Consider the following 12384-nt stretch of genomic DNA (forward strand, 5'->3'; position numbering starts at 1 on the left):
ACACATACTTTCTGTGTACGATCTGACAGGTAAGACGTGATCCATGCTAGTGCAGTGTCACGAATACCAAAGGAAGTCTTAAGTCTGTTCAAGAGGATAGAGTGGTCGATAGTGTCAAAAGCTGCTGACAAATCTAAGAGAGCGAGAACAGATATCTTATCTTATCTTATCATTACCAGTACCATTTTTAGACATACTTGTGAAAGCACACTTGTGTCTTCCAAAGACACACTGAAATCTTTCAAATAAAATCAGCAAACAAAATAAAGTCCCTCCATCAAAGTAAGTCAAATCTCTTACTCATAGAGAAAATCTTCGCCAGCAAACAGCTTCCTCCACTGTGGAGTGGCGATGTGTGTGTACTGGTACACAGGCAGACTGGCAAACAGCTGAGTGACCATATCAAACACCCGTTGATTGGCCGCCAGCACCTCTTCTGCTTCCTGCCGCCCCTCCTCTGTCAGGTAACCCAGCCTCGTGTTGAAACAGTGTCTTCCAAATGCTGAAACACATACACCTCATCATCACACCTCTTTACACACTGGCTGATTCAAATATCCATCTCCCAAATATAATAGAAATTAAAATACCTGCATACTTTGACAAACGTCCAAAATTTCCAATCAGCATGACAGTTACGACCAAAGTCAATTCAATCATGAAGCAAATACAACATAACTTTATAACTAAACAACATATAGTCTTAAGAATAACACTGTAATAATCTCCAGATCAGATTGTCATTAACATCATTGTTGCTTATAGCCCAGTCAACTGCACTGGACAGACAACACTGCTAGTATTGATTCGCTGTAACCTGAAAATAAAGAAACTTGCAGAAGAAAAGTGGGCACAAGTACAGTCACAAATGTAGGGCATGCCTGTGAAACTGGCCATACCATCCATTAAAAAAGAAACCATAACACAAATATAATTGTACATAATACAAAAATCATATAAGAAAATGGATGTACAAAACCAAGAAAGAGAAACAATGTTTCAGTTTTTCCAGAAACCAAATATTGATGAATCATTCAGCATTGCAGAAGATACAGAAGAGATCACAGAAAGAAAAGGAAAAAGCTGGAAACAGACAAACTGGTCTTCATAAAAAAATAAGCCAAGTTGTGACTATGTTATGTATATATGGGAAAGGGACAGTCAAGATGAGAGACGACACAAAATGTGATCACAGAAGACAGAGCAAATCAGGTAAAGAACACAACCATGCAAACAAACTTACATTCCAAAGACCATCTGCCCAACTGCGTTGCGAAATTTGGCACCTCCTTTCTGGCACAGCGCATATCTTTGAGGAGAGAAACAAAGTCACTGGCCACCTGGTCTGCAGCAGGTAAATATGGCAGCACTTCCTTTGGGCGCATCATCATCTGCTGAGCAGCTCTCCGCAGTTGATACCATTCCTGGCCATTGCTGCACAGCACAGAAAAGGATATTTTTTTCAGTCTGATGACCTGCTAGCACACTGGTAACAAGAAAATAGAGATGTGTGTTCTTGTTACACAAACAAGTTTTGATTTATATGTATTTCTTTTATTTTTTCCTCTGTGTGTGTGTGTGTGTACGTGCACCTGTTAGGACTGAAACACACACATATTTGTTTACACATATACAAAGATCTGCAGTTTACAATAATTTCTCTGTAAAGTTCTCACTTACGTATTTCCCAGCCCAAGTGCTATTCCTCTGCTTTGTCTGTAATGCAGGACGGGCTCTGTCAAAGGTTCAATGTGTGGACGCCTCCCTTCTGTAGCGTACAATAAATGAATGGCCTCTGGATCAGCCACATGAACCACTGTTCTTCCCAGACATACTTCTTTGAAGATACATCCATACTGACGGTGCCAGTCCTTGAGGGTGTCAAACAACTTGTGCACATTTACCTCACCTGAATATTAAACATAAACCAGATTAAATAACTACTATAAAATTGTGTATTGTTGGCATTAGGTAAATCATACATCAGAGATATTGCTGGATATCTTAAGACAAGTCCATCAGTCAAAACAGCCATAAAAATCAGTACACTTTTAAAACACAAAAATCTTTCTTTGGCATTTGTTCAGCAAAAAATAAACTGAGGTTTGACTTTTTAGTTGCAGAGCAGAATGTTACCAGACTTTTAAAAAAAAGAAAAAAGAAAAAAAGAAGTAATATAACAATACATTATCAACCAGACAAGTCTAATTTTTATGCTCAGCTTCTAAGGAACTGCTGATTGAATCACAGAAGAAACATTAAAACATAGCTGTCATAATATATATATATATATATATATATATATATGCAAATGTTTCAGTCCTCTCACACATTTCTGAGGCCTTTTTGGGGCCAAAGCATGACATTATACAGTCATAATCATTCCATAAAAAGGTACCATCACTACTACAATTATTGCTACAATCACTACCAAATTTACTCATCACTACTGATCCTGACTACTGTCATAAAAACAACATTAACCATACCCAGTTTATATCTGAAGTAGGTCCCAAAGTAAGGCAGACCTCCTGGCCCGGGTAAATCTCCAAATGGTTTAATATGTCCAGATGACTTGAAACCAGTCACTGAAGACACAACTGTGGAGTAGGGTCTCCCAAAGTTTGTCAGCAAAGCCTGGCGACAGCCCTTGAGATGAGATTTGTGGGCCAGTCCAGCGCCATGCCTCATGCAGTGCATGCTGTGTGGCTGTTCACTTTAATCACTGTTGATGAAGTGCTTTTGTTGAGTCAAGGTTTTTGCTTTCTGCCAAGTTTGTGGTCCTTTCATAAAACAATTAGAAAGAAAGTAATAATTAGCCACACAAATAATGACATCACACACTTACACATGCTCAATTGAATTTGTCCCAAACTGAGATTCTGGTAACTGCAACATGAAAATGAGGTATATGGTTTGCAGTGCATAAAGTTACTGATTTTTAATATTTTCATAATTTTGACATGATAACTCCAAGCAATATGGGACTTAAAACAGCAGAAAATTTACAAACCATCAGCATAAAAAGGCTGTGAGAAATTTACTGATAACCTTATTCATACCTCACTGATACCAAGTGACTTTCCATGGGATATAAATGTAATCTGCTTTTCATCATCTGTTTACAGTACGGCTATATGTCAAGCCAATCAGATTACAAGTAACATGTCATGAAAGTGTGAGAGGACAATAAACTGGCCTCACATATGCAACAGCAATGTCTGTTACCGACTATGCCGAAAGGAGTGAAAGGGCTAGGTTATCTCCCTTTGACCACTTGGCTTATACCTCTGAGCTATGGGGGACCCAAGTTGAATGCTGTCTTGAAAAGTGTAGAACTACTTAATGAGGAGGTGTAAGCGTCCTTTGTTAATTTTCCCGCCATTACAAGTGTAGAAATTTCTTTCTTTCTTCTTGTATACCAACCTAACCTGGCCTAGGTGGTGGGAATTTCTTATCTTTTTTTTTCTTTTTCTTGCGTCAGGTTCGAGTTTAAGAAAATTTTATGTTTATTATTTTGTGAATAATAGTATTGTTGGGACTGAAGCTGAGGGTACTACAGTGTGTTGAGGAAGGATGAAAATAGTACCTTGAGCATCTTCTTAGTGCTCTGGGTCACTTTGGCTCCAACAGCTGGAGAGACAACAGCACAGAGCAAGCAGGTGCTTTGTGGAAGGGGAGAGAATGGGGTATGTGAGATTTTTCCCAGGATTGTTGACCTTGTGTATTTTGGGGAGGAGGTAAAGGAGGGACTCACGAGGCTCCTTCATGATAGCATGGTAGGCTTCAAACGGAAGATGACTGTTATCAACTGCGGTCTTGATGGTCTTACGGATGAGCGCATTGTCAGCCTTGGTGGTGTCTCTGGCAATAGGGCCGTAGAAGGTGGTGTTGGACAGCTGAGACCTGGCTTCTTGGAGGTAGAGGTCTCTTTGCCACACGACCACTGCACCACCCTTGTCAGCAGGTTTGATGACGATGTCTCTTCTGTCCTTCAGCTCTTGCAGGGCTTTCTCCTCACCAGGGGTCAAGTTGGAACGTCGTAGAGGCTTAGGCTGCAGCTGGTTGATCTGCCTCATGCAAGTGTCAATATAAAAATCCAAGGCAGGAAAGGCACCTGGTTTAGGGGTCCAAGAGCTAGGGGGTCTAGAAAAGAGACTGGCGATGTCTGTATCCTCTGTCGATGGAGGAGCTGGCAGAGAGGCCTGGGCAAAATGGGCAGCCAGGCGCAGCCTCCTGAAGAAGCGCTGGCACAGGAACAGGGTGCAGGCCCGGTTGGTAGTGGGCTCGAGTGGCACGAACTTCAGGCCCCTGGCCAACACTTTACGCTGGTCTTCAGGCAACTCCAGAAAAATATAAGTATTCTTTTGTTGTAAAAATGCTGAGAGATGCTCACAATACTATATTTATATGTCGATTTTTTGGTGTGCTGTTTAAGCTGTATTATTTGCTGTAGTTTAGTCAGGAATGAGACTTTTTGCTAAGTGAACGTCAGCACAAAGTAGGTGGCGGCAGTGAAAATTTAAATATTCATTACAATGACTGAAATGTGATTTTTGGCAAACAACGTGATAATATAAGAAGGGGAAAAAAAAGAAGAGTAAGTGAATATCTTGATTGGTTCTGAAGATATTCCATTTTAAAGATGTGACGATGCATACATGCTGTTAGTACTTAATATTTTCACAGTCATACTGTACTGTCCATGAGGGTACTGTAATGAAAACTCATATACTTCTAACAACCATATGATGATGGCATACTGCACAAGAAAACAAGAGAGGCAAGGCCTTCAAGACTCACTTGTGATAAATTACGTCCCCTAGCATTAATCACAGAGTAATGTCCCTTTTTTTACTATCTGCACCAAAACGTTTCCAAAATAAATAAAAATTCCATGCTTAGCAAAAGAGGTTCCTGTTTGAACAAAAAATGATAATAATGACTCCTCTAGTTGTTGTGTCAGAATAAGAGGTCAAAGTGCCAAGTTTAGAGAATACAAAAAATATAAATATAACAGTAAATGCAGTTTGCATATAATTAGGCTTCTTTTTTATAAAAAAAATTTGTGCCCATTCCAGAGGTGCAATATTGTTTTAAACAAGATGACTGGAAAGAACTGAATTATTCCTATTTTTATGCCAAATTTGGTATCAACTGACAAAGTATTTGCAGAGAAAATGTCAATGTTAAAGTTTACCACGGACACACACACACACACACACACACACAGAGAAAACCGAACACCAGGTTAAAACATAGACTCACTTTGTTTACACAAGTGAGTCAAAAATAACACTTCAGCAGCAAAGAAATTGGAAAATATGCCTGTCAAAGTAGAGGGAAACAGAAAATCAAGACGTGCCAATCTGCACAGAATAGCAACTTTGAAGGTCTACAGCACTGAAAAGAATAGACAGTTGCATTTCATAATAAAATATCTTGCAGAATACATCACAAAAAGTGCACTGAATTTTTTTCAGACAGGATAATTAACTGAATTTTAAGTATCAGAGTCTCAAACTTTGAAAAATCTTCAATTTGACCAGCGGAAAAAAGACTGTTTATTGGGGTAGCATGCTGCAAAGATGAATATTTCAGTAACTGTCACAAGTAGGACCAGGAAATTTTGTGTGTATTAAGTGAAATGTCAGCTTTCAAAATGAATTAAAATCAACCTTAAAACTTCCATCTAAAGTTGGCAGAAAAGGAATGATAACCGATTTTCTCATAAATAAAGGTGCATGTTGTGGATGAGACTTCTTCAATTTTTTGTTTTTGAAAAAATATTGAAGTTACAGCCACAATAGGTCTTGGCTGATCAGCTTCTGCAAAATTACTGCAAATTTTTAAACAAATGCAACTTGAGAGCATTATACAGAATGGGTAGGTTGATGGGGCATTCCACGGCAAAGGTTCCCAGGAGGGAGCAAATATTACTTAAGTTGCCAACAACATCATGCCAACAAAAATGACAGATATATGAATCTGTTTTCTTTCAGCTCTCTAGCTTTTTCCTCCATCCATGAACAGAGTCATGCATTTCACTGTAGAAGAACCACAATAAATAAGAAATAAAAGGTGGATGATGCATCTTTATTTCTTCACAAAAAAAATCTCACAAGAGAGAAAATGTACACCAAAAAATCTCTTTTTTGGCACTCACAGGTATCCTGGCATCAGCAATAACATGCTGCTCGCTACCTGAGCTGTTCATACTGGCCTTTTTGGATCATTGAATAGGTCTTGCATGCCCTGCCATGAGCAGCCCTTTCTGCAACATGTTAGATACACAGATCAGTTCATAAGAAAGAACAAAATGTTATATTCAATTTTAAAAAAACAACAAAAACAGAGCTCTCAGTTTAATATATGTTTAGGATTTTGTCAATTTCGGTGTGTTTTGAGTGGGAGGAAAACACTGTGATAACAGAATTATAAAATGGCATACTAACAGTTAAGTATTCATTCAACAGCAACACAAAATTCACTGCACTGAACTATAGTATTTCGCTACATTTACCTTTCACACAATAACTCAAATTGCAGCAACAACTTATGCTTTGACAACTGAGGCTGAAGTTTTGGGGGTCTGTCCTTTCCAGTTGCTGACAAGAGCTTTGCCATCTACATGTACTGTTCAACTTATGTGTCTTTGTTGCATGCGATTATTTACTCAAATATTTCCACTTCAGGGTACTACATTTCATGATTGAGATGAATGTATTACTAAATGTCTTAGGTATATATGATTACTAAATATTGAATATTTTAGCGTTGCGGACTGACGGCTGGGAAGACGCGGGTTCGAATCCCAGCGGAGGTGGGTTTTTCGGCCCGTGGCCGGCTCCTACCCAGAGTTGAGTGTGCTGTGGGCTTAAATGGGGAGACTGGGACCACACAGTCGAGAGTCATCCACTTCAAGGATGCGTCTTTGGGTGTGTTGCTCTAATTACCTGACCAACACTGCAAGTGTCTGTATCTCTCGGGCCTGGTTAACACCGGGATATCATTATGACAGGAAGCATAGAGTACAGCCTTGTCACGCAGTCCCAAACCAAAATGGACCTCCATAGCAACATCGTCATCATCATCGTCATCCTCCTTCATCGTCATCAATATAAACAAAACAGTCTCAAAGTCTGTGAACTTTCATGCCCTTGCTCTCATGGTGACCTCAGTTTCGACACCCCTCCACTTCTGTGCTTGGGGTGAGTCCTGTCAATGTCGTCAGTGTCGGCAGATTCATGGGGGGCTGCTGTTTGAGGGACGTGGTGGCGGTCTCCACTCTGGGAGGGACACTCACTCAGTCTGGCTCTGCGACTAAGCCATTATTGTCCTTAGTAGGTGGTGTCCTAAGTACATTAAAACAGAACAGGCACCGCTGAACACCACCGAAGTGAATCAGCAGCAGTGCAGGGTCTCCTCTGGTGTGTGGCCTCCTGGCAACCTAACATCGATGGTTCCCTGTGGACTGCCGACGCTGGAACTGCGACAGACGAACTCAGGTGTGGCCATGTATGGGGGAATCTAAATGAGCGGCGTGGGAGTAATGCCACTGAAATGGAGCAGATGATGGGACAGCAAAAAAAAAAAAAAAAAAAAAAAAAAGAATATTTTATTGTTAATGTGCACATCATACTTAGTATCTTATTCTTTGATATATATTTTGTGTACTCACCTTTATTTGTGTGTGTATGTGAGAATGCATGTCTTATATATATATATATATATATATATATATATATATATATATATATATATATATCAAAGTGAATATTTCATTCACAATATGTGCATGGTATTTTGCATTTTATCATTTCATGAATTATCCGTTTCCTGTTTCATGCAGTCAAGATGCACTGCATATCATGGGTTACATGAACACACACACACACACACACACACACATTATACTCTTAATTGCTGGATCCCAGATAGTGTTATATAGTTTGACTGAACCTGATGTGCAGCTTAGGCTATGGGTATTATTGTACTGATTTTCTTTTTACTAATTTTAGTTTGTTAAAAATTGGTGTTAATTTTTTTAAGAAACGGGGTGTTGACTGCACTGTTCAAATTAATCATATATCTCTTCACATTACACTTTTTTCATACTCAGACATACATACACATACTCATAAGCATACATGTGCAAATGCAAACTCTCTCTCTCTCTCTCTCACACACACACACACACACACACACACACACACACAAACACACAAACACACCTACTCCACTGACAGGAAAGAAATGGGGAAGGGGATGACTGGAGGGGGGAAGTGGTGGGTTATATCACTGTCAGCAGTCAGGGCTTCTAAGCCGGAGCAAGTGGTCTGTGATTTGGCTCAGTGCCAACTTTGCCACAACCATTGACAACCCCCTCTCCTCTCCTTCCCATTGGTGGGAGATACTCAGAGACAAGTGAGGGGAATGATTATTCAACTCTCAGCAAATTATTAAAGTGAAGTTTGCAGAAGAGAGAGTGTGTGTGTGTGGGGGGGGGGGGGATTAGTATGAATTGGTGTTCTTGTTCTTTTTGGAATGTGAGAGCATAGTATCTATCTGTATATATTAATATAAAGTTTCACAGCTATCGAAACAGAATGCAACTAGAATATCAGACTTTTGTGTGATGTTGAATGAAATGCTCATTTTATGGAAAAAGAAACCACATTACAATTTTTTACTCACTAATTTAACACTCACCGAGTCTGTAGCAGACGACGCTAATGCTGTCCCGAGCACTTCCGGTTTTAGACCCAGGTAATATTTTGCTTACTAAAGCAAAAATCAATCAAATATTAGTAATTGGAATTCATGGGCTCCGTTTTAACATGTCCATTTTTCATTCTGTATCAATAGTTTTTGTGTGTTTTACTCAGAAAAAAATAAATCGTGTTCCGATTGAAACACGGTGCCACGTTATGGAAACACTGATGAAATAGATCCAAGCTGCTCAGTTACTGACATCGATCAAAATCCTGATTCAAAGAATTTCAGCTCAATATTGTGCATGAAAGTGCTAAAGTCATTCGTTTTCAAAAATAATATAAAATTTACCGATGAAACTTAAGATTTTCTGGAGAAACAATGCCATTTTTGTGTTAGATGAAGTGCCGCTCTCCTGTGTCGAATGTTGATTGGGCCGACGCAACTGACGAAGAGGGGTAGCCTACCTGCTTTTGAATCGCTTGAGCAAATTGCTCATGGATCAAAAATCTTAGTTTCGGATACCATTGAAATCAGCAGAAAATGCTCTTTACCGTTCATACAGTATCACGTAGGGTCAGATTTCTTTTTCGAACTGCGCGAGGCGTTGAAAGATAGCCGAAAAATTCCCGTAACTTTGCGCTCAGATCTAACTACCCTACTTCGCCCAAGGCTTGGAAAAAAAAACACACGAAAGTTCACACATTGAACTTTCGCCTTTCATGGCTCCCAGTTTTTCGAACAGTAACCAATGAATGGAAAACAACAGATGCGATTTTTTCTACTATGTGGTTGAAACTAACTGTCTCGCTCAGAAAGACGCCGGCCGATATTGAACAAGGATCGCTATTTCGCGTCACAGTACACTTCTTTTTCTTCCATCCGCGAACTCATTCACGCATTGCTTAAAGCAAACACAATAAAAATTAAAATTATGGATGATAAATAATTATTTCAGTTGGATAGTTTTTCACAAAATGAAATCAAATTTGAGAAAATGCCCTTCAAAATTAGTCAATTTTTTTAGGCGTTCATAGGTTTCCCGGCATCGGCCATGGGGGCTGCCGCTACCTAAGACAGAGTAGCTGACGAAGAATCTGAGTGTGTGCGTGTGTGAGAGAGAGAGAGCGGTGTGCTAAGCTGAGATTGAAATAATATACCATTGTATAGCAGGTTTCCGATGGCTTGGTTGTTCCCCAATGTCCAGTTATGTTGAGATCGGACTAGTGATTTTAGGTGCTGATGATTGTAAACTTGTTTTCAGTGAATTAGGCTCACCAGCAGAATGTGTGTGTGAGGCTGACACAGTGACAGGCAGCGGGCACCAGCGCCTGTGGGGGCATCTTAGTCCTGAGGTGTGTGTTGGTATTTTTGTGTGTGTTTGTTTATCGCTGTTGTTTCAAGGACTCATTATGGGGTTGTGTTCACAAGGCCCCATACAATTAATATCATTTTTGTTATTTAAGAAAACACACAGCTACCAACCCCCCGTGCTAAACAAGAAACATCTTGATTATGGTTTTAATTTTATGTGTTGATATGATTGTCTGTGGAAGAACTTCACAGAATTCCATGATTTTATCTGTGAAAAAATTCCACTGATTACTCGCTCATTTGCTGCGAGTTCCTTCAAACTGAAAGTAATTCCTTTTTCATGCTTTCTGTAATACAGTATGTTTTGATGGTAAATGTGTAATTTTGTGTAATCATGATTAACTTGCCATGATCATGTGGGCATGGCAGATGTTTTGCTTCATTGATATTATTTCACCATGATCATGTGGACATGATTGATGCTGTTTCTTGATTTTTCTATTGTTTTACCATGATCATGTGGACATAGTAATTTGTTTAATTGCCTTTATTTTGCTATGATCATGTGGACATGGTAGATGTTCTTCTTTTTATAATGTGTTGCCATGATCATGCGGACCCGAGACCTTTGGGATCACGAACAACCAGCCGTAAAAACCAGGGCCCAGGTCCGAGAGTTGAGATACCACCCCTATGAGGAGTAGGTGCGATATATCTCTGTCTCCAAAATGCTCTCCTGCTCCACCAAGCTGGGCACATAAGGAGGAGGAGTGGATCTTAGAGGGGGGCGGTCCTCTGCCCAAGGCAGCATGTACCCCGACTCTAGCACCGACACAACCCAGTCGTTGAGTCCCAGAGCACACCACTGATGTGCATGCCAGGACAAGTTTCCTACTTGGAGGGGCTGAACGACTGGCAGTGCTGAATCGGGGCCCAGTCATTGGGGGTGCTGCCTTCTGGCCTTGTGTATGGCCGATCGGCTTGGACAGACATGAGGTGCTTTATTCCTCTGCCGCTGATTATGCGCACGCCGCTTCGACTTAGGTGGCATGGCCCTGGTGTCCGGTCTCATCAGCGGCAGTGAACCCTGGCGCCCCTGGGACGTGTGGGCTAAATATGAAGCCACCTTCCTGTTTGTCACTGCCCTGTGGCTGACAAAATGGGGCGCATACTGGCCAAAGAGGGAGTGCTGCTGCGCTGGGATGGACCACAGGGCAGCCCTCTCCTCTACTGGAATGGAGAACGGCATCACACCAAGCCGGCACAGTATTGAAGTGAAGGCTGGTAGCTGTGTCTGTAGCTGCTGTGAGACCAGAGGCTACCCTATTGCCAAAAGTGTTTAACCTCTGGTTGGTGAAGAGGCCCGGAGGGACAGAGGGAGGCAACCCTGTATCCTGATTAACCAGATGCTGTTCCCACAGCTCACTGGCCCTGTGGAGGAACGCATCGATGAAGATATAAGCCGTGGAAACCTCGAGGAGGCAGCGGCGGGCCAATCTGTCCCACTCTGCTAACGTTTTAAAGGATAGATTAGCTGAAGTGGGGAAGGTGCTGCAATGTGAGACCAACATCCTGTCCTACGCGGAGGGCTCCGCTTCTCTGTAGGCAATGTGGTCCTGTGTGTACAAGGACCACACCCCGCCTTTGGAGGAATCTTTAAGAACTTGCCCAGGGAAAAAGGTGCTTGGGGCAGAGAGGGACTCCCTGCCTGGAGGAGGGATGGAAGCAGCACCCCTGACAGTGCGGTCTGGTGGTACTGGAGTTCGAGTCACATGGCCTAATGAGGGCCAAGGGTAACAATGTAGCCTGAGGGGCTGATTCAACATGGGTGACCCGATTGGGGAGGGTCAGTTCGAGCTCAGCTAAGTCCGAGTTTGGTTCAGGCTGGTCCCTAGGGAGGCGTGGGCTCAATCTGTCCCCCTGGGATTGTGGCGAAGAGTGCTCATCTGCTTGTTTGTCCTCCTCTGAAGACAGAGGCTCCCACTCTTGCTCCCACTCCATCCCCTGTTGGGTGCCATCCCAAGTGGATGTGCCTGCTGGGGCGTCCTGTGAGCTGTGGTCAGCCCAGTGGGATGAGCTGGGATGATCCTGAGCAGGGACCATGGCCGCAGCTGTTATTTCCTTGATGCCATGAGCGGGTGGGCAGAGTGTGGACCGTAGGTCCAACCATGCTTGGGATGGTGGGTGCCATACCTTCTCAGTGAGGACATCCCTGGATGCAAGAGGGACCCATGAGTGCTGTGAGGGGACAAACACCCACTCATCTCCCTGTAGGACTGAGGGCTGGGTAGGTGGGAACTGCAGGCTACCCCGGGCCGAGCAGGGCCCCTCGGCAGCCGATGGTCCTGACAAGGA

General features: G+C 41.9%; 1 protein-coding gene across 4 annotated transcripts in view; it reads right to left on the reverse strand.

Annotated features, from left to right (window-relative positions):
- LOC143297439 (putative cytochrome P450 CYP44) overlaps positions 1-12384 on the reverse strand; it is a 59061-nt gene that overhangs the window by 38157 nt on the left and 8520 nt on the right. For 3 of the 4 annotated variants that reach the window (XR_013057273.1, XM_076609806.1, XM_076609803.1), the window contains exons 2-5: positions 2490-2783; positions 1681-1909; positions 1244-1434; positions 301-502 (exon numbers count right to left, since the gene is read on the reverse strand). Coding sequence is in view for 3 of the 4 variants with exons in the window: in XM_076609806.1 (XP_076465921.1) it covers positions 301-502; positions 1244-1434; positions 1681-1909; positions 2490-2700 (833 nt within the window). In the remaining variant the exon portion in view is untranslated. Of the gene's footprint in view, positions 1-300; positions 503-1243; positions 1435-1680; positions 1910-2489; positions 2784-6166; positions 6275-12384 lie in introns of all 4 variants that reach the window. The other variant, XM_076609804.1, reaches the window with a different exon arrangement.

Source organism: Babylonia areolata, chromosome 22, assembly GCF_041734735.1.
Source record: "Babylonia areolata isolate BAREFJ2019XMU chromosome 22, ASM4173473v1, whole genome shotgun sequence".
Taxonomy (NCBI): domain Eukaryota; kingdom Metazoa; phylum Mollusca; class Gastropoda; order Neogastropoda; family Buccinidae; genus Babylonia; species Babylonia areolata.